The sequence below is a fragment of the Haplochromis burtoni genome, unplaced genomic scaffold (assembly GCF_018398535.1).
Source record: "Haplochromis burtoni strain Fernald_Lab_line unplaced genomic scaffold, NCSU_Asbu1 Contig_334, whole genome shotgun sequence".
NCBI classification, from domain to species: Eukaryota; Metazoa; Chordata; class Actinopteri; order Cichliformes; family Cichlidae; genus Haplochromis; species Haplochromis burtoni.
Genome location: NW_024582695.1, coordinates 276153 through 302405, shown reverse-complemented (window position 1 = coordinate 302405; position 26253 = coordinate 276153). Strand labels below are relative to the sequence as shown.

Sequence of the window (26253 nt, the reverse complement as noted above, 5' to 3'; positions counted from 1 at the left end):
GGGGGGAGGCACAGTAGTAATGTCAAGGGACTCAAATATAACTGCTGGTGTCTTGTGTGGTGAGAGAAAGAATACAAGTTGTTGTTGTTTTTTGAAAGACAGAACATCCCACGAAAAGCCTAAAATAAATTCAATAATACTTCAAAAGAGCTGTCAGGAAGCGTTTGTCTTGGGCAAATATAGTACTAGACACATGTATTATTGTTTAACACTGGACTTAATGGCATTTTCAGTACCTCAGTGGCCCTCCGTCTTTACACTGGAGAAGTGAAAAAGAATTTTGCAGATGATTCTTATTCAGTCTGTGTACCACTTAACAGCATGTTGAAAAAGGACAGCACACTATGTTTGACATGGTAGAATAAAATAAATGAAAACAACTCCAGGGTATAGAGCTGTGGGTGCCGCTACAGCTAACCTGGTTGAGTGGGATACCTGCACGCCCAAGGCTACACAACGGGGCCTGGGTTTGAGTTCACGCCACAGCAAAAGCTACATATGCTACTCCTTTCACCTTCAAAGAAAAACATTTTTAAGTTGTTGGGCAAATGAAAAACAAAACTGGACTGGAAAAGCTGAAAAAAGCACTTTTCTTCATATTAATAACGACAGTGAAGGTGCCTTTGAGTCGTCAGCCTCATGAAACAATCGACTCTGTATTGCTGCGATCATTTGAAACTGAGAGGTTTAACAATTATAACAAGCTCTTAAGCGTATATCAATTTGTTTTATGGTCTCCATCGAGCACTCTGGACTATTGCTTTAGATGCCGTTTTCTACTTCCACCCTTACATTTGACCAACACGGTGATCAATCAAAATGAAATACTCTCAGTACCCACAAGGAGGCATTTCGAGTGTAGAATTTTGAACACAGCTCTGCATATGACCTTGCCCTTAGGAACAAGAGGACAAAAAGCAAAACAGAGACTTGCACACCTCACACCGTACAAAGCAGTGTACAGAAAAAAACATTGATTATCGTAATACCAGCCCTGTAAAAATCTAAGCCTAATCATGTGGACTCAGTTACGCAGTGTACCTTAACATCTACTATGTATTTAATTTTACACGGTGAACCCGTGAATGTTAATCAGGGACAGGATTAATACAACTGTAACATACATGAATGTTATGCACATAAAAAAATCTTTCACATGTGAACCAAAGTAACCAGAAACCTGTTATTTCTTATGAGAATTAAGTAGGTACTTTTAAAATTGCACAAATTGCATTTGTTGTTGTCAAACCACCTTTGATTAAGTAACAAGAGACACAGTTTTTATGTTGCAATCAAGGCCCGCTAATTTGTAATTTAATTTGTAATGAAATTTGTGAGGTTAAAGATCAGCTCAGCACCTCATTTGATGGGTGCCACGCTCCATGTGTGAAAACTATGCGCACGTCAGTTTACACCTCGATTTTACGTTCGGCCTATTTCTAAAATGAAATCTAAATGCAGCCAAAACAAGCATTGATCGCCTCCCTTGTTCTCTTTTCCTCTCTCTTTGTGTCTCTACACACATACAAAGTCTGCACTATGCCTCCCACATTTATACACCTCTCCGCGCGCACGCAGCTACACTCATAGTCTCAAAAAGTTGGCGAGGTGTAACATATGTGGGATGATGACTACCGAAGGGAGGAGGAACTCGTATTTAACACTTCGCTTCATGTGTATGTGTGTGCTTGAGTGTGTATATGTGTGTGTCATTGCCCTAAAAAGGCCATGGTTCTTCTAGTCGCTCCTTATGTTTATGCCACTAAGATAGAAACACACTCACATGTGCGCACACACGCACACACATCCCCCTGGAGAGGGAGACATGGAGACACAGAGAGAGAGGAAAGAAGGGAATGGTCTTTGTTCATGCACCAGAATCTCTTCTTTGAATTTGTAGCCATTTCCAGACCTGCTGGGAAGTGAAACAGCTCCTATGTGTAAATGTGAAATATCATTACATAAATGTGTCCGTGTGACACCGGAGAAGGGAAAGGGCAATGGTATTATTTAATGTAAAACTTTCCAGATGTTGGCCACATAGGATAAAGTTGAAACTGTGAGTCTGGAGTGTGTGACAGTGCCTGGACGTGTAATTTATGTGTGAGAAAGAGGAAACGAGTAGGTGCTACTCCTTCCACCCCCCTCCTTCCCTTTATTTCCTTCAGCCCCTCAGCCCTCTTCACTCTGCCTCCATCTCTAACTCTCGTTTCCTCTCATTCAGACTCCCAGACTGAACGAGCCATAAAAAGGCATTTGTTTAAACACACTTGCTACCCGTTTTCACTAAACTCCTGTCACCAGTAGTCCTCTTAGCTTTAAACCACTGATTTGTGTCATATTCCCAGAAAAGCGAAATCCGCCCGACACCCTATCCCCTGTGTCTTACCTGCTCGTGGTACTCTATTCCCATGCTGAGAGTATTCACAAGAATAGCGATCATGATCCCACGGTTGAAGTATTTACTTTCCACAATCCTCTTTAGTTTTTCCCTGAGGTCCCTCCAGGCACGAACCACTCCATTTTCGTATTCAACAACCCCACGGCGTCTGCTCCGACCCCTCACTCCTCTCACATCGGCCCCCTGGATACAAAATTTTGGATACAATAAGTCAAAACAACAACAAGGACGTCTTATGCTTTTTAATTACTGTAGTTTTAGGCGCTATGCAAAATAATCCACAAATACAACACTGTGTTAGGTTTGAAGACTAAAAGATTGCATTTATTTATTTATATACCACGCTCATCATCATTATATGTCTAATCAACACTTGTGAATTAATCATCAAGGTTTAAAATCATCATTAGTCCACAACCATCCATTCTGACCTGAGGGAAGTCGTGTAGTCCATCTGCCTCTCCCTTGCCTCCCTCTAGGTCTCCCAGTTCCAGCTCCAAGGTCTCCAGGCTGCTGGCACACAAAGGGCAGCTAAGTAGCTCCAAGAGAAGAGGGCTGGGCACCATACCCGCCAGCTGGTAGAGCAGCCGCTGGCGACCTGAAAGGAAGAACGGGTGATGATGTTCAGACATTACTGAAGGAGTTTCTATAACTGTCCTATGTGTTTATCTTTAATGAGCAAACATGTTTTGGTTTGGTAATTTTTTTTACAAATTATATTAAATTAATATCGACTTCCCAGTATATTGGTATTGATATTTATAAAAGCAATTAATTGAACATTTTTAAAGTTTAAAAAAAAAGGCCACAAGAGAAACACCCTTCAAGCACGATATGAATGCTGCCATTGTACAGTCTGTCCACCAGAGGGCGCTCAGCTCCCCAGTTTACAACATGTTTTGAACACCGCAAACAAACAGCTAATCCAAGTTCAGTCTTATGGAGTGTAAGTGCGTAAATAAGAACAACACACATTTTTTTATGAAATCTTTTTATATTTGTGTGTCTGAAAGAAAAGAAAATATTGGCCAATATATCAGCTTTTTAATACCACCAAGTATCAGCATCAGTCCTATTTTGGTCCGACTCTAACGTTATATATTCTATATCCTGCTGTAAATCAAGTAAATCAATGTAAATAAATCAAGTTTTTAAATGTAAATATAAAAATAAACTTTCTTAAAATTACATATTTGAAGCAGGGATCATCTGTAAGTAGGTATGGTGATATTATTAGACAACTTAAGAAATCAATGAAAGTTAGGCTCTAATTTGCATCTTTACTACTAAAGCACATCATATATTTCAACATTAGCTTTGATTTACGTTTGATCCAAGTGTATTCTTTATCAAAACTATAAATAATAGAAAAGATAAAAGACCTGAAGTCCCCATTAGCAAAGTAGGACCAACTCTATGTAGTATAAAGCACCGGGAATCATTGGCAAGTCCTTTACTGCAAAGCACTTGCTGGTGCTTGTTAAGCTTACTGTTGTAAAAGTGGAACAGTTGGAGGGGAGTAAAAATTAGTGCTTCTACATGTTTATGTGGTCGACTTTTTTATAAGGACAACATAAAGAGACAAAGAGACGGTGAAACCTTGTGGTATAACGACATTAACATAAGTGAAATTTTGCATTTTGTGCTGAAGGGCCGTCCTTTTCAGCACGCGGCCAGCACACATTAAGTTTCCGCAGTGAGTACTGCAAGCTCGCCCACAGTTTGAGATCTCGGCTGCCTCGTCTCACCTTCTGTTCTCTGACTGGAGCCTTTTAAAATCAGTACAGAGGAACTGCAGAGCAAAGCACGGCTGAAAACTAACACAGGCAAAGCTTGACTTCTGAAAACGTCAGCTCTTCAAAAGCAGCTTTAACAGCACATAAAGTTGTTTACAACACTGTCTATACCCCGAGCTATTAAAAAAGGTTTGTGTGTGCTCTCATTGTATTTTATTGTCATTTATAATCTTAAACACTTCTCCAGTTCTTGACATACTCACAAATTACCTTCGCAAATTCCATCAGGGTACAAAACCCTTGTCCGGGGAAAATTTTGTTTAAACTGATCCCATCGTATAAGGTTATTCAATAAGGCTACAATTACAGTGAAATCAGAGGGCTACAGAGCTGAAAATATTCCCAAGAACATGGTCCTCCAAAAGTGAAGAGGAACCAAAAACATGATTCACACTCTAAAGCCATACCTTATAAGGTTTAGCAGATAGTGAGTTACCTAACAGTGCTGAAAGCAAACAGAACACATCCCCCTTCAAATGAGTAAATATGTGATCTTTACTACAGAGTACAATTTAGGGTGATATTTTTTTAAGCATTGCACTCACTCTCCAAAAGGATTCAGGCTGCTTAACATCAGTTTCCCGTGCTTACTGTTAGTCTCACCCTTTAATGACACAACAGAAATGTCTTTCATACCATTTCTGCGCAGCTCCTGTCTTTCTGCTCTCTGTTATTTTCTCGGTATCCCCGAATCCAGCCCTCCTTTATGTGTCCTCCCCCAGCTCTCTTCTCTTTCTTTTTATTGCTCTAATTTATTTTTCTCTTGGCGGCCTTCTTTCAGCTTCTCAATGCGGGCCTTAAATCTTTCATACTTTATGAATACATTAATAAACTCCATATTTTCTTCCTTCCTCAGCCACTTGTTTTCAGAATACCATAACACACCTGCATTCCTGTTTACATTCCTTAACACTGCATACTTTTCCTCCTTTAACTGTTCCCCCCACACACTGTGTTGATTCAGTCAGTCCTGCCCCTTTATCCACTTCTCTGCGCTGATGACTTTAACACTTGAGACATGGATTTCCTGTCAGGGCTCTAAGTGCTTCTTGAGACTCATGCACACACACACCGCAGAAGCAGCCACGGGCTATTTCAGGTCAAGCTTGGGATGAGGACGCGGGGTAAAAGAAAGAGCACTGAATGAAAGTGAGTGTGATGACAAAACTATAATGGAGCCCGAGGGAATTCTAAAGCGTCGCAAAGAGAATGTGAAGGAGACTTAAAGGACGGTGGAAGACAAATAGTGAAAGAAAAGCTTTATTTTTTCACCTTTTATCTTTGTTAGATATTTGGTTGTGGTTTAAACACTCTGAAAGTTTCCTTTAGCTGACTCACCTCTGATCTTTCTGACCAGAAAAACAATGGTGAGCAGTAAAGTGTGGTATTCCCATAGACGCAGATTCAACATCCATATTTTTCTGGATTCTACAATTTTGAGATCCACCCATGTGTCTGTGTGCAGTGATTGTTTTCTTACTGTGCTGTCCCATGAGCTGGTAAAGCTTGGTCAGTGTCTCGGCGTGCTCAGAAGCCGGGTGGTTCGGCGGATGCTCCAGACAAGAACCGCACTGCTTTGAGTGAGGGGGTGGCGTCTTGCTGCTATAGCTGCACACAAAAGACGGCAGAATGGTGGGATAGTTCATCCCCCCGTTCAGTCGCCCGAGTAATGAGCCCACGCGCTGGGTGACAGTGGTTGAGTTATCGTTGTTTCCATTTGCACTTCCCCTCCGAACGGTAAGCGACTTCATCTCCAGTTCCTCCCCGACTTTGATGTGTCCTTCTCTGTCCACGTGCTCTGTGGTTGCCACGCTGACGGTGTGCTGCCCGCCATTGCTGAGACGACAGTGCTGATGCTGATGGTGTTGTAAAAGGTTATGGATTGGCCTCAACCACAATGCGTTACCTGGGCCTGACCCTCCGCAGCCCCTGCTGGAACCGTGGCCATGCCCATTACCTCCACCATTACTGCCTCCACTGCTGCCATTAGGATTCACCTTTTTACGACGTTTACTGTTCAGAAAAAAAGAGACATGAATAATAATTAAGAATGGCTAATAATAAATAGTAATATTTATTCAAGGTAGATTTTTGTTTATTTGTGTTTGCATCAGAATGCATTTCTAATATATTTCTGGCAGGCACAATGTAATTCTGTGAGGTGCACGGTTGGCAAATCCCGCAAAATTATTGCAAATTAACAACAAAAAATAAAAGGGATGGAGAGAATTAATATATTGGGTCGTGGAAAAGTAACACTGGTTGTTTTAATTATTTATTTATTTATTGCCAGGGGAGAGTTGTTGAGTGAAGATCTTATCGTGTTTTTTGCTAATTTACTGATCTCAACTTCTGAAAGCAATTAACTAGATAACGAGAATTAAAAGTGTGTACTAATAGCGCCATATTAGGTGAGCCTGTCACGTACCCTGGCAAGTCGTTAGGGAACAATGAATTTCATGACCATTTGGCAAGTGGTTAGTGGCAGTAGGTGAGAAATCAAGTGCAAAAGCCTCAGTCACATGGGCCTAGATGCCACTGAGTGACCAACTGGCCAACATAGGGTGGATAAAATAGGTACTCCCTAAACATTTGGCAAATGGTTGCTGGAGGTCACTGGGAGTTGTTATGTGGAACTGGTCTCAAGAGTTATATGGTGATCCACCAAAAGATTCCTTGTTACTGTTTTGATTGCAAGGAGATATCCAGCATTGTGCAGTAGTAGTAGTGAAATGGATAAAAGTGTTACACAATTCAGAAATGGAGACTTTTCATGAAAGTGAAAGCTGGGTTGCAGTGCACTTTTACCACAGCTCAGATAGTAGGTACTGAGTGCTTACAGACAAGTCAGTGTTCCGTGCGAACTACGGGTGACCGCAGGAACCTCATTTTTCCATAGGTTGCCATGAGGTCTCAGACCAGTCTGGGGTGCTAATAGTGCAACTTAACCTAAAAAAGCACCATGTGATGGTTTCTCTTTTTTTTTGCATTGTGTTGGATTAGAGATTCTTTTCATCTTACCAAAGTTACTTGGCATTTTTAAGGTTGATGTTGAGGGCTTTAGAACAAATTGTCCATTACATTTACCAATACATTTTTGAGCTATCATCTCCACCCTAAGTAACAAAGTCCAAGTTGCTGTTTTTTTGCTAACATCACCACACAACACATTTATTGCTACGTCATTAGACATTTCCAGACATATTCTACAGAATTAAAAACAAAAAACAAAAAAAACAACCTGTAACGTACCTGTGCCAGCCAGAGTATATCCTCTGGAGCCTGCGTGTAAACTTGCGGTAAAGATGGCTAATGTAGCGTAGCATCTCTTCATAGCACGAGCCCGGCTCGCTGTAACTGGCAAGTGTGGAGTCGTTTGACATGTAACGAGCACGCTGCTCCCGCATCAGTGCATTCTCCCTTTGCTTTGTCTCGGAGAATTGGGTGGCAATGACCACGAGGCACAAGTTGATCATGAAGAAAGAGCCCACCTGTTTGAAAAGGGAAAGGTAAAGAAAGTGCAAAGAGCCTCCTAAACCACAACAGCAACACCTAAAATGATATAGTGTGTTTAACTGAGTCAAAGCCTGCTCCATAAAAGTGTTGATTTAGGGTCATAAAAGTATTTCACCTTTAATTCTGTATAAAGAATCAAGACAGTGTTTACTTTATAAATATTTGACTCACTGTTGACTTTATGCCTCCTTACGGTGTAAAAATATAAGGAGCATTATTAGAGCTTATTCATTATTTGAGATGCTACCTGCTTGGTCAAACACTGTAAACATAAAACTGAAAAGTTTTTTAGTTACTTAGAAATAATTAAATTTAAATGATCCTCCAATGAGTTGACTTTGTCCTTACTATAACTTTGAAATGTCAACTCAATAATGAAATGTATGCTAAATATGTCATTAGCGTGTGGTACTAAAAGATGAATTGCAAATTAGATGAGCACTTTCTCCACCTGGTTATTAATTCCTCATTTTGTATTGAAAGTACTTAAGTGCAGTCAGTCTGAAAACTAAATCCAGTGTCTGTTTTTAGTTGACTAGGTCAATTAAAAATCTCAAACCAGGGAAAATTGTCTATAAACAGCTGTCTCCTCAACAAAAAGTCGATCAGGCTTAGAAAGCTGCAGGCGTTCACATTTATCTGAATTAGTCCTTTGCAAAAATGAAAAATAATGGTCCTTTAAAACAAGATATTTTGGACCCAATCACGTTTTGTCGTTGCTTCAAGGCTCTAGCAAAACAAGAGAATATAAAGAGAAGTTAAACAAAAATAATAATAATGAGGTACTTACAATAATGAGCAGTATAAAATATATAAAATTATAGAAGGAGTGAGCATCCATGACATAGTACATGATGTCTACCCAGCCTTCCAGTGTGATGACCTGGTGATAGAGGACAAAAAGACAGAGAGTGGGAGCCTTTTAGTTTCAATAAAAAGCAAACATTCCTTTATAGCTCTGCCCATTACTTTTTCTTCAAAAACGGCATAGACACCCACACATGTACACCAATACCCAGAGACACATACGTACTCCAGTATACAGCAATCAGATTTCCAGTTATGTTTTTAATGGCTATTCTTCTGAAGAAAGTCTGCAGTGTCCCTAAGACATGTTATAAAGGATGTGTGTGTTTGTGTGTGAGTGCTAGTGCAAAAAAATCAAACGATTCTCTCATGTAGCCACTATGCTAATGAGCATTTGAGATTCTGAGACTTGAAAATGGTGGCTAAGTTCAGCCAAGCTGATAATACAATCACACCTCAACATTTACACCTCAGCGGAGCCTGAAACACCACTGCAAAAACTGACGGAGCATGCAGATTAGCAGGAATGTATGTACATTAGGCTCAGATGCCAGCACATACCTCTGTGTGAATGGAAAATTGTGAACAAGCATACCAAAAACAGACACCACACATGCGTAAAATCCACCTACACACAAACAGGGAGACATGCACACACAAGCACCCAGAGGAGACTACTCTGCTCTCTAATGCAGAAGATCAACCAAGGAGTTCATATGTGTCAACAGTAAACGTATGCTAAACAAACCATACATAGGTACAAAACATTTAGCCAAGAACATCTATGCAGGTCTTGTCAACTGTACATTTACCACCTGATTACCTCATTCACTTAACTAACCAAGAATTTAAATGTCAGCTCTAAAGGCACATATTTTGTAATCAGTTCCTGATTAATTCACCACAGGATTCATAATTCATTATGGACGTGGACAAATTTAAATACAAATCTTGGGCTGTGTTAAGCCATTTTGCGAAAGGCAACTGTAGTATATATGTGAAGGAGCGATATTATGACACCGTGTAGCTGAGAGAGAACACAGAAGTAAACAGATTATCCAGTGGCTTCCAGGCCAAGCTCCTCATCTACTGACTCATCTTTAAAATCCGACAGTACCCAGTGCTGTAATTCATCTAAATGGCTTGCACATGCAGCACACAGCACGCTCTCTGCTGTCACCTGTGAGTGGGTTCACCCTCACTCCTACTCTTTTGTTTAACAGACCACTTTTGGGTCCCTCCATCCCAAATAACCCTCCTCAGAATCAGATGGTTTGTTTGTACAATATCTTTAGCGTACCTAATGAATCCATACAAAATTGAACTCCACTCTAATCTACTTGTTTAAAGGAGAAAGGAAACTGTTTTTAAGGATGCGAATGTTCACATTTTGGACAGAAAAGACAGATGATTTAAGAGAAAAACAAAGGAGGCCTTCGACGTCCACTGTGAACCAGTAATAAGTACTCACTACTCAGCACCTGGATATACATCTATACCACCAGCAGGTGTAAAATATTCAAATCTGCATGTTAGTGTGGGGAAAAACGTGGATTTGTATCCACACTATGAGACATGTACACAACATTTGGCTAGATAAAAAGCTAATCTCACTTAAGACTCAAAGTGCTGCTTATTAAACCAACCTAAAAGTGAAGAAAAATCCGCAAAAATTTCTTAACCCGCCCATTGTGAGCTGAGACCACACATATGTGGGAACAGAGTAAACCTGTGAGTACCAAAGAGGGATTAGTAGTCTGTTATTAGTCCATATGTCTCTGTGTGTCTTCAGCATTTGAGCTTTTCAAAGTAATGCGAAGGTAAGACTCGTGTTGAGAAAGTCAAGTTGTGCAATTCAAAGCGCATTAGACACACAGACAGATCTACAGTATCAGCGAAACCAGCACATATCTACTAGAAGGGCTGAAATTCATATCACAACAGTACAGTACAGCACAAAGGGTGTGATAGGGAAAAGCCTGTCATGGTCTTCTGGGGAGTCGGAACCAGCAAGATGGGAAAAGAGGAATACACTTTCAGAAACTGGCATGTGGAAATGAAGAGGCTTTAAGGTCATGATACATACCCACTGATAGCTTAAGAGGACTTTCTACCAGGGTTAATTTCAAATTTCTACTATTTTAAGACAAAAGATAAGAAACATGACTATGTTGGAAAGCTGGATATTTTTGTTAGAAGGCTATCTTTCTACTTCAGTTTCTTACTGGACTGACTTTTCAATATCGCTCATGTTTCAATGTTGTAAATATTAGAAATGCAACAAACAGAAACATAGACGTGATATTGTGAGCTTGCAAAAATACAATTACCTGGTTTCTCAATGCCACTTCACTCTATTTAAACTCTATTCTAGATCAAGGAGACACAGAATAAGCCTGATTTACTCTTAAAGTAGTAAATAGCAGTGAAGACAGTGATGTCACCTTTTGGTTTCAGAAATCCATCGTCATCTTGGTTGCAAAAAAACCCACTGGCTGTCAAACCGCATGCTCACTGGCTAATGTCTTGTGATTAACAACATGTTTTACGCACAATCTGATACCCTCATGTCATTAGCCAAGAAGGTAGCAAAATCTATTAAAAATTTTCACTAACAAACCAACATGAGTAGCCCAGCTTATATGTTAGCTTAGTAGCCTAAGTTAGCTTGGTAACCTAAGCTAACAGGTAACAGAACTTAACAATTATTTATTATATTATATAAATGAGTAAAAATTTGAACTGCTTAAATTTGTTCAAGAAGAGATATTTAATAAGCAAAGGCAATGTTTTCTTTTTCTGCCATATTCCATAAACTAAGACATTGCAACAACATTTTCAGTGTTGATCCTGGACAAACACTATTATATCGCATGCACTGCCTATGGTCGGGGTCTGAAAAGGAAAGACAATGGGGGAAGTGCCTCAAACCTGAATACTCTTTAATGGCTTCACTAACCAATGGCTGAAAAAGCCACACCTACGCTCTTTTTTTATGATGCAAATTGGACATCTCTGATTTGTGGGTTAAGAAGATAGAGTAACATCAGCCTTCATTTATTTATACGATTCATTTTAAGCCAGTATTAGTGTGAAATTGTTATGAAACGCCTGCGTGCAGGCAGGAAAAGGACCCAAAGTGCAGACTCTGGAGACAGACGTGAACTCAAAAAACAGCTTTAATGCTGAACTCAAAAGGGTAACAAAACTGAGAATACAAAATAAGCTTAGACAGACAGACAGACAGACAGACAGACAGACAGACAGACAGACAGACAGACAGACAGATGAGGGTGGATAAGTAGATCATGACACAGGACACAGAGAAACACAGGGCTTAAATACACAGAGGGAGCAATCAGGGAATGGGTAACAGGAGGAAACACAGCTGGGGCAATCAGGCCTAACGAGACAAAGGAAGCAAAACCAGACATCATTAATCGTAGACACGGACTTTCAAAGTAAAACAGGAAACATAACACAGAGACACGGACTTGACAAGGGGATACAGCTGACAGGGGAGACAGAGCAACTAGAGAACACAGAGACATAAACCATAAGACAGAACTCTAACAAAGAAACCAAAAAACTAGAAATGATTAATAATATATTAAACTCAAAACTCGGGGGCAACGACCCAGGCATCCTAACAGAAATGTCATTAAGCTGAAGATTTTCATTTATATTATGTCAGTGTTAGGGGATGAAATGAAACCCTGAGACAGTCAGGTGAGAGTAAACAGTTACTGTGTTCGGTAGTATGTGATATTTTCTAGTTTGAGGTTACTCTATATGGATAAAATGCCCAGTCCAAATATTGTCTTCGGTGATTTAACAAACAACAAAACTGAAAACCAAAACTTCCAAAACTATGGCAAACAGCAAATACTGGTTTCTGGGTTTTACCTTCTGCAAACAAATCTGCACATTTGTCCTTGCTTACCTGGAATATGGCTATCCAAGCATAGCCGATATTGTCAAAGTTGACAGCTCCCCTGTGAGGGTTGAGCTCCCCTGGGCGGCAGTCGTTGTAGTACTGATACCAGTTAACACAAAAGTTACCGCTGGCAACACTCCTAAAACTCAGGTCAGAAGCCGGCAATGTGCATTCGAGCCCGTCTTGAGAGTAGGGTGGCACATCTTTGCAACGCCGCATCCCGTTTTCGCGTGGAGCCGAGCAGATAAACGGGCTGTCTTCACCTTCCTCAGACATGTAATAAGGATTTAAAGACATGTTGTACATTCTGGATTAAAAAAAGAAAAAGAATAACACAAATATCACTGCGAGCACACGCATGTGGGCAAACATAAATACCCCACAAATTACAGTCAGTGTTCTCTTCTTCCAAAACATCTCAGTCAGAGATTTCCACTCTAATCAGCAAATCATCTCAACAATATGGTAATAGGATTGATGAACTCTCTGTCTTATAATTGCTTAGTGGCTTAAAAATCAAATCATGACTGCAGCCAATACGTCGTGTTATAAAACCTCAACACGAATGACTGATGATTTCGATGAGGCTTCTTCTCAGTTATTTCTGGTTTGCTTCTCTTGTTTTGGGGGATCTATAGAGATAATATAGGAAGTTTGTATTTCCTGTAAATAATCTTTAAAAAAGCTCTAGCTGCTCCAGTCAGAGCCGAATAAGTGATAAAAAAAGATTGATGGTTGGGTGGCTCGCCCTCTATGGCCTCTAAAATATTTGTCTATCCACTCCACCTATGTGGGGAGAAAAGATCAACCCCTTTAACAGCCTTTCTGCTCTAGTGTTCAGCATTTGAAAGATACAGTAAATAGAAAAACCGTTATTATACCATATTCATGTTTTTATTCGCACAAGTTGTCATTACACTTTGAATGCTTCACTTACAAAAACAACATGGCCCTTATTTTATGACAAGATTTTTTTTATTGGTATCCATGGTGACAGGTGTTTCCTATTCGTGGTAGAGAGTGCTGAGTGCATCCCACAGATTACCTATTTTATTTATACTCCTCCCTTTAAATTGGAGGGCTCTCCACAACAGTTACCGCGTGAAGGGATATTTATGCCCGACTAACACGGAAGGCTTTAGCAACCGTGCACTGCTTTATTTTCACACCATTCCCATAATTCCTGTCATCTTTTTTTCCCGTTGTGGTGTGTTTGCCTAATGCTGCCGAGGCAAAAATCATGTTCCTTATTTTTCAAAGGCTTTAAAAAAGCCAAAAGCTTCAGTGTCATGAGAAAGTGTTTGCCCCTTACCCATTTCTTACTTTTTTGCATATTTGTCACATCTGTATGCTTCAGATCACCTAAATAATTTTTAAATTAGGCAAACATAACCTGAGTAAATAAAAAATGCAGTTTTTAAATGAGGAGCATTTGTTAAGGGGAAAAAAGCTATCATAACCCAGCTTTCCCTTTGGGAAAAAGTCATTGGCCTCCCTTAAAATAACTTCATGGATACTCCCAGACTTGATAAATTCTGAAATCACTGAAACAGAACCTGTCTGACAAAATGAAGAAGACTAAAAGACCTCAAAACACACCATACCACCATCTAAAGAAACAGCCGAGAAAGTTACTGACATCCGTCAGTCTGGAAAGGGTTAAAAAGCCATTTTAAAGGCTTTGGGACTCCACTAGCCATAAATTTTGAAAACATGGAACAGTGATTCCAAGAGCACATCAGGAACTCATCCAGGAGGTCACAAAAGAATATTGAAAGAAAAATAAGACATCAGAAAGCGGGCAAACACTTCTCCACGGCAATGCATATGATAAGAAATGCCTGCAACACTCACTAAAATAGGAAATAAAGGAAAAAAATCAATTGAAATTGTGGAGACGCTTAGTGCAAGAGTATGTGCATGTTCATGTGTTATTTCAGAGGGCAGTGATTCATTTTACCCTGGAAGTCAGATAGATTTGTTCTCTGAAAGGAATCACAGCATCTTTTATATTAAGTATTAAGCTGTGGTTTTCTATCCGTCTTTCTTATCTACTCAAAGAAACATTAACTCTGGGACAATTTGTGCCATTACATCAAAAGCACAATTAGTTCATGCCTCTTTTGGCGTTGTGAGGATGTGGCTACTGAAGCAACTTTTATTATTTTTCTCTTGCATAAAATCACTCCCCACGGCTAAAATGATGACTGAGCTCGATTTTGGCTGTTTGTGTGTGTGTACTTGATTTTGAGGGAGTAAGCTTGTCTGCTGTTTTTGTATCCGATCTTGTTATATCACAAGACGAGAAAAGCTAAATGTGAAAAAATAGGTTCATCGAGTATTCCCACAATGCAAGCTGCATAGAAGGGAAATGCAGCGTTTTCCTCTCCCGTCTTTGGTAACAGAGCGAACACTGTGTTCTCTCTCGGCTGTGGGTCTGTCAGTGCTGACTTGTTTTCTGTCTCACATCGACAGAAGCTGTATCTTTTTTTGGTTTCAGGTCAGTACCTATGGTCTGCCATTTCCTACAATCTGGACTGAGCAAGAAAACTTTTACACATATTCAGGAATTTTATGGTGCAGTGGTTTAAACATTTGCCTACCAAGCAAAAGATTCCTGGTTCACTCCCGGGAGGAGGTAGTGATCCATTGGATGTTACATCAGGAAGTCTATCCGGTGTAAAAATCTGCTTAATCAAATATGTAGCGCTACCAGCTGTCGCGATCCCGTGTGAATAAGGGAGCAGTCGAAAGTAGCTTTATCACTTCACTCCACAAAGTTAAAAGTGTCTCCTGAATTAATTTCCTCTTGCGCTGATAAGTTCTAGGTCTTTTTGGAGATGATTTTCAATGATCATAGGTGCTAATTTAAATTCTTTCTATTGAGGGACACAGCATGTTTCTAGAATGCCTATATTTTTAGCCACATTATCTACAAAGATGGGGTATTTTTATTTCTTTGTCTCAGAGTACAGAAACCAGCACATTGACCTGTTCTTATTGATACAGCATTGCTCCACTTCTGTGCATTGTGCATACTCTAACAAGCTAGAAGTTCTACATTTTCACTACTGCTAACTATCACTCCAGGTGACAATAGAATTTATGACAGGACTAAAAAGGGAGGAAGCTAAAATATATTTGTCAAGCAATTTGTAGCTTTACAGACCGAGATTGTACCTTTCACTCTAGAGCCTGATCGATTTATCAGTGGGCTGATATTAGTGATCGATATTAGGTATTTGCTGATGTATCGGTAGCAACTTTTATAACGACTGATAAAAGACAATTAAAAAAGTACAGAATAGAGAGGAGAAACACCCTTTAACCATATCTGGACTGTTGGATTACATAGTTGTCCACCAGAGGGCACTCTACAACACAGCGCCACAAATACAACCTAACGGCCATAAACGAGCAAATAAATTACTACAAATGACAAATATACAGGAAATCTGTTTATATTCCATGTTCCTGAAAGAAAAATATATCGCTCGATATATTGAGTTTTACATCCCACACTGGTATTGGTATGATCATTCAGGCTCTCATTCACTCATCCCTTTTGTTGTCAGTTTTCAAGGAAAATAATTTTGAATTGGATCCCAGTTTCACCAAAATGTATCGTTCAAAAAAATCAAATGCAGCTTTGACATAAAAGATCAAGAGATTCCTATCCTACATCACAAGGCGGAATTCCTTACGTTTCGATGTCCTCTCCCAGGAAGCAGCGATTGCGCAGCAGTCCCTCCCACAACTGGACTCCCACAATGCCGAAGATGAAGAAGACAAAGAAGCAGAGGAGCAGAACATTTCCCAGCATCGGCAGAGTGTCTAACAGCAGTGTCACCAAGATCCTCATACCTACACAGTGGGATACAAACAACAAAGATGTGTGACTAATAGCACCCGACATTCATGACAGACATAATATAAAACCCATCCGAGCTAGCCTTTTACTTTTACCTTGACGAGCTCTATTAATCTTATGTTTTTGGAGCCAACAACTTCATCCTCGCACACGTTATAATTACAACAGATGACAATACTGAAAGTGACAGATTGACATCGTTTCATCCTCTGGGATTTGAACTCGCAGCTTCCTTGTGGCTACTATTATCTAACCACGTGCATTCAGCATCCATCTCCCATGTCAGATGTGCTTAGCGTCAGCAGCATCAGGGATCCAGTCCCCGAGGTCCTCACAATGTCCCCTGTCTCCTCCTCCATATATCACAGCTTTGTCACATTGATCACATGTGCAGTGCTATGATATCATTATTCTTTCTGTGGCACAAAGTTGTCAGTTTTTACCTTTGCAGTGATAATTAAATTTAAATCTTCATCCTGAGACCAAACTGGCTGTGCTGTGCAACAGCGTGAGAAAACTCTACCTGTAGCCATTATCATCATCAGTGGAAAACAAACAAATGTCTTGTTTGCCAGTTTTACAGTTATCAGAATGGGCCTAAGAATTAAGATAATAGTATTCCTATTAAATCTGTGCCAGAAGCTAAAGAAACATTTTATTGTCAATGCAGTTATTATTGAAACATGTAAAATATGACTATCCTTTCTTTTACTCTTCTTATTATTAAATATACATTAAAAAAAATCATATATGAATGAGTCACAAAAGCTGTCATTACATTGCTAATTGTAGTCATTCATCAGCTAAGGTTATCCATCTTGTTGAATCCCTGTTGCCTCACTTTAGTAATCTTCTACCTTTCATTTTAATGTCACTGAATTAATTTCTCTGAGTGACAGGTTTAAAATGGTATTTGGTATATTTGATATGGCCACCTTTATTTTTACCAACAGTCTGAGGCAAACTTTCTTGTAATGTCTATATGTACTTTTCAGGAATAGTTCTCCGGGCTTCTTGAATGACATCCAAAGCTCTTCTTTGGATGTTGGCTGCCTCGTGTTTACTGTTGACAAATGTGCATTTATCCCTCCTGGGAGAAGAAACAAACCCCTTTGGGAATGTGTCAGGAAGGGCATTAGGCAACACAATGTGCTAAATCACATGTGTGGAGCCACCTCCTGTGGCAACCCCTTGTGAATTAGGGAGCAGCTGAAAGTAGCTACTCTATAAGACCTGCTGCCACTGATTTTCAGTCCAGTTCTTGTGTACTTTTGCATAACTCAACCTTCTCTCCCTGTTTCCCTTCCCTGAGACTTAGACCATTTCCGATGAGGCCTCAGTGAACAGTAGATGGATCAGATAAAGGCCAGATGCATTCGTGTCCAGCTTTCAGGGCATAAATTTCAGATACTGATCATTTGCTGTAAATAAGTTCTTTGAGCCTGCCACTTCTTCTTTTGTCCTCTACTTGTCAAACTTATTAAGAACTCACTGCACACCATGTTAAGTTATTCCAGCTCAGCTAATAGTTCTTTGGGAATCATGTTGTTGGTGCAAAAATATAAGTTTATGCCTGCAAAACTGTTTTACCTTTTGGGATTTTTTATAAATGCAATAAAAATAAAATGGCAACAAATTATTTGTTCTAGTAACAAAACGGCTACAATTTAAAATTGGTTATGTGCTAGGTTTGCTGAGTTATGCTACAATGCATTACTGTTTCATGCCTTCAGTTAAGGGTCTTTTTTATACTACTTTTACTTGAATTTTTCATAGGTCAGTGTTTAGTGGCTTAACAAAAAAAAAAAAAAACGCATCCCAGTAAAAAAGGTTTGGGTAAAAGAACTGGACTGAAAATGAGTGATAAAGGAGCCAATTTCAAAAGAAAAACTTAAACTGCCCTTCAGAAATTATGGGGGAAACTATAACTCAAGACCAAGGAAGTCTGCTTTCTTGGAATCCTTGGAATAAAAATATAAAAAATACAAAAATTGTATTTTTAAAAGCCAGAACTACTGTCACCCACAACAGTTTTCGCTGTCAAGTTGTGATGACAAGAGACTGGCTTGAACCACCAGAGAAATCACCCATGTTTCTAAAGATGCCCTTGGAGATTTCGTTATCATTGCTGTCAGCTTGTGCTTTTCATTCATGGGCATTCACTTACCTTTTTTTTTTTTTTGCTCATAACAAGAAACTGACCTAGTAAGAAACTGAGGAAGGCTAGTGCTTTTCTAAACCCAGTCATGCAGTCAAAACTAGACAGATGGCTGAAGAATTTGCGATCATTTCACACAGGGTAAATGTAATTGTTTCCAGCACCATAACAGGCTTGCGCTAACGCATTCACTTGACGGTAAAAGTATGTGACTGGGAGTGCACAAGGCAGTTGGCAGAGATTTTGCAAAAGCCCCCTGCACGTATCAACCTTGAGAACATGAAATAATCAGAGTGCGGTGCTCACTGTTTCTAAGCTACAGCACAAAAGACACAGTTAACATTTGTAGTTCAATGAATATTTCCCATCCTCTTAGGCAGAAAGAAAAACAGAAAGACAGACTGATTAGAGAAAGAAGAACAGAGGAGGAAAACCTGTGTTAGCCTTATCTACGTGGCTCGTTCTTACAGACACTATATTTATGGTGAAAGAAAAAAAGAAAAACAGAAGAGGCCCAGTGTTGTGTGTACCTGTGAGCATATGAACATCGCCTTTCAGGTATGTTTGTGTCTTGGGGCAAGAAAACTCAAGATCACTGACCTTGAATTTCTATCTCTAAGCTAGCTGGGTCTTCACTGACATTCTCTCCCTCTGTCCTCTCTCTATCTGCCCCCATCTACCAACCCACCTTTAGGGAGCAACTGAACACTTGTTGCAGTAATAATAAATTTTATTTCACCTTGTGCACAGCTTTAAGTTTTTCCCAGAACTACTGTTAGCTTGGTGATAATGTTAATGTGTTGACCCACTGTGTCTTCCATGCTATGTGACAGTGTATGAGTTAGCAGCAGTGCAGCCCCCAGTGTCACTCATGAATGTGAGGTCATCATCATTTAAATTCCCCAAAGAAAACTTAAACACACACAACTCAAGTATCTTCAATTCTTCAACATGCAGAAATGTCTATAAAGTGACGTAGGTGGGGATCTGTTACCACAAATGACTGCATCAGCATGGCATGGGATGGACGCAATCAGCCTGTAGCACTGCTGAGGCGTTAATGAAGCCCAGGCTGCTTTGATAGCAGCCTTTGGCTCGCCTGTAGTTTTGGATCTGCACTTCTTATCTTCCTCTTGACAAAACCCACAGATTCTCTGTGAGGTGCAGGTCAGGTGAGTTGGCTGGCCAGTCAAAAACAGTAATAACCTGTCAGCAAAGGTAGTAGTAGTTTTGGTGCTGTGGGCAGGTGCTAGGTCCTGCTGGAAAAGGAAATCTGCATCTCCATAAAGCTTGTGACAGCACAAAGTGGTTTAAAATCTCCTGGTAAACAGCTGGGTTGAATTTGGAACTGAGTAAATACAGTGGACCAACCACCACCATATGGTTGGGTGTGCTAAATTAAGCCAAGAGACATGGATATTTCACTTTATGTGCAATAAATCTATAATATACATGAAAATGAGAAAAAAACAACCTTACATAAATACATATATATTTAAAGGCTACCAATACTGGCAGCTGAGTCCGGAAAAAGACCATGGCTGCTTGCCTAATGTATGCTGGTTAATAACCTTGTAAGTTGTTATGACACCATTGTGTAGTGATCCCCTTTAGCTGTAGATTCATGGTTATTTCTGTCACAGAGCTTTTAGGAAATTGACAAACTATGTGCAAGATCCCGCTGGCTGGCACAAAGTGAGATGAAAACCAAAGTCTTGATCATCGGTCAATTTACCACGCAGTGCTGAGAATAAACACAGCAAAACACTGCTCTGTCTTCCTTAGTTCAAAGTGAGTAACACCAGGCAGATAGAAATATACAGCTTCACATTAATCATTGGGGAAATGCTGTAAAAACCCTGCATATATGGGAAAATATGAGCCAAACCACAACTAAGAAACTGGCATACTTGGTACTCTGTTGATAGCCCGCAGTGGCCTGAGTACTCGGACGGTACGGATAGCTGACAGACTGGCATTGTGGCCATCCAGGGAATACTCCAACATCCTGAAGACATGGTCGCAGAGAGAGAGAGAGAGAGAGAGGTGGAGAAGGTTTTACTTCATAGACTTTATAAAAACGAAATGGTGACCACACACACATGTCTACACAAAACAGCAACAACAAGAAAATGAAATGAAACACTAATAATCTAATAAAGGTTGTAACTGAAGCGACCCACATAATTACTGTGCATTTGCCATTTAATTGCATGAAGTCAGAAGCACTTTTTCTTCTGTATAGTCTGTGATACAGCATGCAAACATAATGAGTGTGACAACGAGCAGACAGAAGGCTATAATGATGGTCCTAAACATGTTTACATTTTTCTCTGCAATTATGTGGAGAATGTGCCTCATAACAGACTGGCTAACGAATAATAGAGAAACATTGCTCCAACTGACAGACAAGCTGACAGAAACTTACATAGATATATATTTTATTGCATATGTTGAACATTATATTGCTTCAGTATTTATTTCTGCATCCCTATTTGTTCCTACCCTTCATTAATGCGACATAAATCTTATGCATATGTAGGTGGAGCAAAACTAAAGTTTATTTAAATAGTTATTCAATGTAAAATAAGCACAAGGGAAGTGTGACAAAGTCATGGGATCAGTCGCCATGGATTTCAAATTGGGCGTGGTGAACCACCGAATGACCTACTACTTGAATGTGTGAGGTGTAAAGAGCCCTATTTATATAGTATAGGAGGAAGAAATAAAGTGCTTTTTCTTTTTTCTTTTATTCTAAGCAGACTGTTAATATTTAAGCTGCTGGTGATAGAGATAATTGAGCAATTAGTGGAGATGAGCAAAAGGCACAGTGGGATACCAACCCTGCCATGACAATGACAAAGTCAAGCTGATTCCACTTGTCATCAAAGTAACACTTGGAGCCAAAAATTCCCAGGGCCACCATCTTGATAACCATTTCCACCGCAAAGAAAGCGAAGATGCAGTCATCCAACACCTGGTCGCAAAGGATAAAGTGACAAGAACACAGACAAAAATAAGCTTTGACAACAATGAAAAGAAGAGGAAGTGGAATCCTTGCAAAGTGAACGATCCTTTTTAAGTCTTCTTATCAAAACAGTCGCGTTCTGAACCACGAAAAGTGGAAATGCTAGAGGAGGTTTTCTGACAAAGAATGCTTTTATCAGTTAGTTAGTTTTATCCCAGCAGGGAATAACTCGGGCGTGCCATGTTTATGGTTGTGTCTCAATTAATTAGACATTTTACAGCAAAAAGAATGTCTCTCTTCGAATATAATGAGAAGATCTCAGTGTGTCAGGAATCAGCATCGCACTACAGTGAAAGCTTATAGAAATAAATGGGTGTGAAAAGAGGAAAATGAATAATTAACTTTTTCATGAGTGTTTTTATGCATTGTGGTTGCATACGTGTAATAATTTAAAACACTGATTGAAGTAGCTTAGTTAAAATAAAAGTAAAAAATATGGTTCTTGTCTTTGTAGTGAATGGTGCTTCTGTTGAAAAAGCTCTTGAACATGTCAGTAAGTTAATCAACAACCAATCAGCTGCTGACATTACTGCATACTGTGTAGCAGGCCCAGCTGACAGTGTGGGAGTGCAGCACTTACCTGTAAGATGCGACACCACTCTGACTGGCAGGTAACGTCCTCACAGGGCCGATACATCCCCAGAGTCACACAGTTGAGCAGGATCACCAACATGGACACGTGCTCAAACCACGTGCAAGAGCAAGTTAAGGTCAAAACATATGTTGTGTGAATTCAAAAGCATGCAAAAACACAGACTGTATAGTCAAAGCAACTTACTGTAAAGTGCCTAAAACCCGTATTATTGATAATGGCCATCACAGGGCAACATCTTTTTTTATGAAAAGTCCAATGGAATAGAAGCCTATGGGAAAATGACCATGCAGCTCTTTTGATCTATGACACAACTTAACACTTTCTTGATTAGTTTATGACCTAAATCGTAGGAGCCAAGTCGGCAGTTTTTCCTTAAGTCGGGGGGAAGCATACATCTATAGTGCTCTTGTCTATCATTACATGCTCAAGAAGTAAGACAAACTTAAGAAAAGGAAAAAAACTGTGCAGCAGCTGTTGCAAAATTAGCTATGTTCCATAGGCTAAAGAGTTTGCAATTGCGAACGTTATATAAATGTAAGGTAGCTCATCGGTCCCCAACACCCGGGCCATGGACTGGTACTGGTCCGTGTCTCGTTTGGTACCGAGGCTCGGGTTTGAAATTGATGGTTTTCATGGTTTTTATCATTATTTTTTTTATTGTTTTTATCAGTAACTTGGTTTCCCTGGGTGTCTTCCTGTGTGTTATGAATAAATCGTCCTTATTTTGGTACTGGTGCTGGTTTTATTTTGTTGTATTTATCCGCGACACCTTAACGGCCGGTCAGTGAAAATATTGTCAGACATGAACCGGTCCGTGGTGCAAAAAGGGTAGGGACCGCCGATGTAGCTAACATAATGTAAGTAATGTAAGGTTATTAGGCTACTCAGCAATCATCATCATGCAATTCTACATGTACTGGTACTAATGATTAAATTTCTGGTATCGTAACATCGCTACACAAAACACAGATATACCTTTGTGAGTGTGATACAGTAGCATCTATTTCTCTATTTGTGAGTCTAAAGGTTTGCTATTTGAAAACCTTTGTCCTGCTTTGTCTCAGACATCACCTCTGACCTGATTTTACACTAATGAGTAATCTTTCCTTTTGCTGGTCCTATCCTTTTATCCTGTTTTGGTGGCGAGTGAGATTATCTATTTAGGACAAAGCAATAAATTTTAAGTGGTCTGATGACTGTGGATTTTTTTGTCCTTGAATTTTTGTCTATGTGGTGTAGCATAAATTATTAACACATAATGCCATATTGAACTGCTATTCAAGAACAGACATAAAATGGAGTTTCTGTCTTTGATGTGCTTTGAGTGCATCAACACAGATGGCAATTAAAACTGGATCTGCATTTCTGGAAGGAAAAAAAAAGTTAAATCTGAAGGCGTCTGTCAAAATCGAATCATTTCTCTCATTCGGTTTTTCATTTTTATCCGATCACACAAAAAGCATGTGGAATATATATCAATTCACAACAAAGTAATAACCACTGTAAGAACAAACAGCGGTGAGCACATCCAATGAGCACTGACAACATGTGGAAGTATGATTTTCTTCATAAATCAAACGGTTTACAAAAACAAAAGCAAAGTCTTAAATGTATATACGAACACTACATCACAGTGGGGTTGTTCATTTTAGAAGATGTCTCATCATCTAAATGGGGAAAAAAAATTATACCCAATGGAGGAGATAAGTGAGAAAAAGGGAGAGAGGGAGAAAGACCGGGATGCAAAATACATTAAGGAGGAAAAATGACGTGAACGTGATTAGAAGGAAACCTAAATCAGAGGCCCTGATGCTGCTGTTTTTCTACTTTGGTTGGCTTTTACCCCAAACACACATCCCACACATTTTCTCAGGCACATTGTACACTCAGTGATCTGGTGTGCGCACTGAACTGCAGTGCAGAAGTATTCCCAAGGTGAAGTACTGTTCTAATTAGAGAAGGAGTTAAAGCGGAAAAAAAATGGTGACTATTGTCTTCCACATTACTAACGGACAGTCTTATGAAGCGCACGCAAACGTAGGGATACAAATATTATATGCTAATGACATTATGCGTGTTTTCCACACACAAATGCACAAACACAGATACACTTGGGACTCAATGCTGTGATCGGAGGCCAGAAGACAGAAGTTTGTATCAGCAAACAAGTTTGACCTCAAATAGTTTTTTCTGTCCTGAGATTGTTTGAGATGCAACTGCAGCCTATTACCATGATAGGAACATATCCTGGATTTAACTTGTGCTGGAAGACAATTCGTTTGGGTTTTTTTCACATTCTCATATGCTAATTTTGTGAGCGTGTGCATGTTTTGGTCAAAAGAATTGAATTGCAAACATAGATCCTAGGGTTGCTTCATAAAATTTCCTTTTCTTTTTCTCTTTTCTTGGAAAACAGGCACAGCAATGCAGGCAAATCATTGCATACGCAATCATAGCCATGTACCCAGCACGTCATTAGCCTGAAAGTTTGCAAACAGGAGGCATGGTACCACAAACGCATTCATACCAGACCTGAAATTACCTTCACCCAATTTAGAGAAGCTAACAAAGGTACACACACCACTTCACAAATGTGCCACCATTTCAATTTGATTGAATTAAATGTCATTTATACAGCGTAATGCACTTTATATTGTAAGTTAAAGATCTTTTCCTTTTCCAAATATCTTCAAAAATGACAGCCCACCAATACAGAACTCTTAAGACTGTTACCCCTACTAACATTTTGTGATTTAAAGATTGAATAAATCTGCCGATAGTTTTTGTTTCAATTCAATTCAATTCAATTTCTTTATTGTCCCACAAGGGGAAATTAGTTTAGCAGCAGGAGGATAAGAACAAGCAGAACAATACTATAAAACAATAATAACAATAATAATGATAGAAAATTCAAGGACAATTATTTGCCATTTAGGAGACAAGACGCAGTAGGGATAAAAGAGTGGACGAAGTGGATGGTTCACACAATTAATAATAGAATGAGCCTTTCTAAGCACATTTCTATTGTAAATGGCCAAAAGTCCATCTTGCCAGCGCCCTGAAATTTTGCTAGCAGTTTTTACCAGAAGTCCCAACTGATTCTTATTCTTCACCGTCAGGTTCCCAAACTAGGCAGCAATACAAAAAGACATCACAGATTCGATAAAACTTCTATAAAACAAGGACAACATCTCAGATGAGACATTAAAAGATCTCATTTTCCTTAAAAAGAACAGTCTTTGTTGAACTTTTTTAGTAGTGGCATCAGCATGAGATTCAAAACACAGTTTATGGTCAAGTACCACACCTAGATATTTATAACTCTCAACGATCCCAATATCGGCAGTTTTAATGATAGTGGGTGATGAGCTATAAGAGGACTTCCTAAAATCAATAATCATGTCTTTAGTTTTTGACACATTAAGTGAGAGGAAGGACTCATCACACCAATTCACAAAATCATCTACAACCTGTCCATGGCCTGACTCGTCGATTACTGTGTCGTCAGCAAACTTCAGGGTGTGTCTGTTTGTGAAATTGCTGCGACACTCATTTGTGTACAGAATGAACAGAAGGGGAGAGAGGCAGCAACCCTGTTTTAAATCCCTACTAACATAATATGTAATTCACGGCTTGATAACAAGACATGATTGCGTCACTGAACTGTACCCAAGTCTGCTCAGATTAGCCGTTGTAGTTTGTGGTGCTCCAAACCCAGGAAGTTGCCGAATCCCCCTGTTGGTCAAACTATGCAACATCAACCCTAACAGAATGCCTGAAGGGTGTTTCTCCTTTCTCTTCTTTCTTTTATAAATTCTCATTTATTGGCCATTATACTGTAACTTCAAAACATATATATTAGCAAATAGCTAACTTCTGTATCAGTATAATTGTAATTTTAAAAAACGAGTCTTGTTTCTTTATCCATACATTTTCCTATTTACCTAAACACTTTCATATATGAATCTTACACATTTCAACAGGTGTGTACATGGTCACATGCACAGACACAAGCAAAAAAAAAGTCAACAGAAGTGTGGTTTTCATGTTGTATTTTTAATTTCTCACCAAGATAAAATCCATTTTTTCTCAAATGCATCCTCCATATTCATTATTTTGTGTTTTTCTTCCATTGATTTAGAAA

The 26253-nt window shown here is 39.4% G+C and overlaps 1 protein-coding gene across 1 annotated transcript in view; it reads right to left on the bottom strand.

Moving 5' to 3' along the window:
• cacna1ha (calcium channel, voltage-dependent, T type, alpha 1H subunit a) overlaps nt 1-26253 on the bottom strand; it is a 128925-nt gene that overhangs the window by 41651 nt on the left and 61021 nt on the right. The window contains exons 3-12 of the mRNA XM_005942458.3: nt 22095-22206; nt 21330-21463; nt 20397-20494; nt 16162-16321; nt 12464-12764; nt 8504-8596; nt 7450-7688; nt 5678-6210; nt 2833-2999; nt 2390-2584 (exon numbers count right to left, since the gene is read on the bottom strand). Of these exons, the coding sequence (XP_005942520.1) occupies nt 2390-2584; nt 2833-2999; nt 5678-6210; nt 7450-7688; nt 8504-8596; nt 12464-12764; nt 16162-16321; nt 20397-20494; nt 21330-21463; nt 22095-22206 (2032 nt within the window). The remainder of the gene's footprint in view (nt 1-2389; nt 2585-2832; nt 3000-5677; nt 6211-7449; nt 7689-8503; nt 8597-12463; nt 12765-16161; nt 16322-20396; nt 20495-21329; nt 21464-22094; nt 22207-26253) is intronic.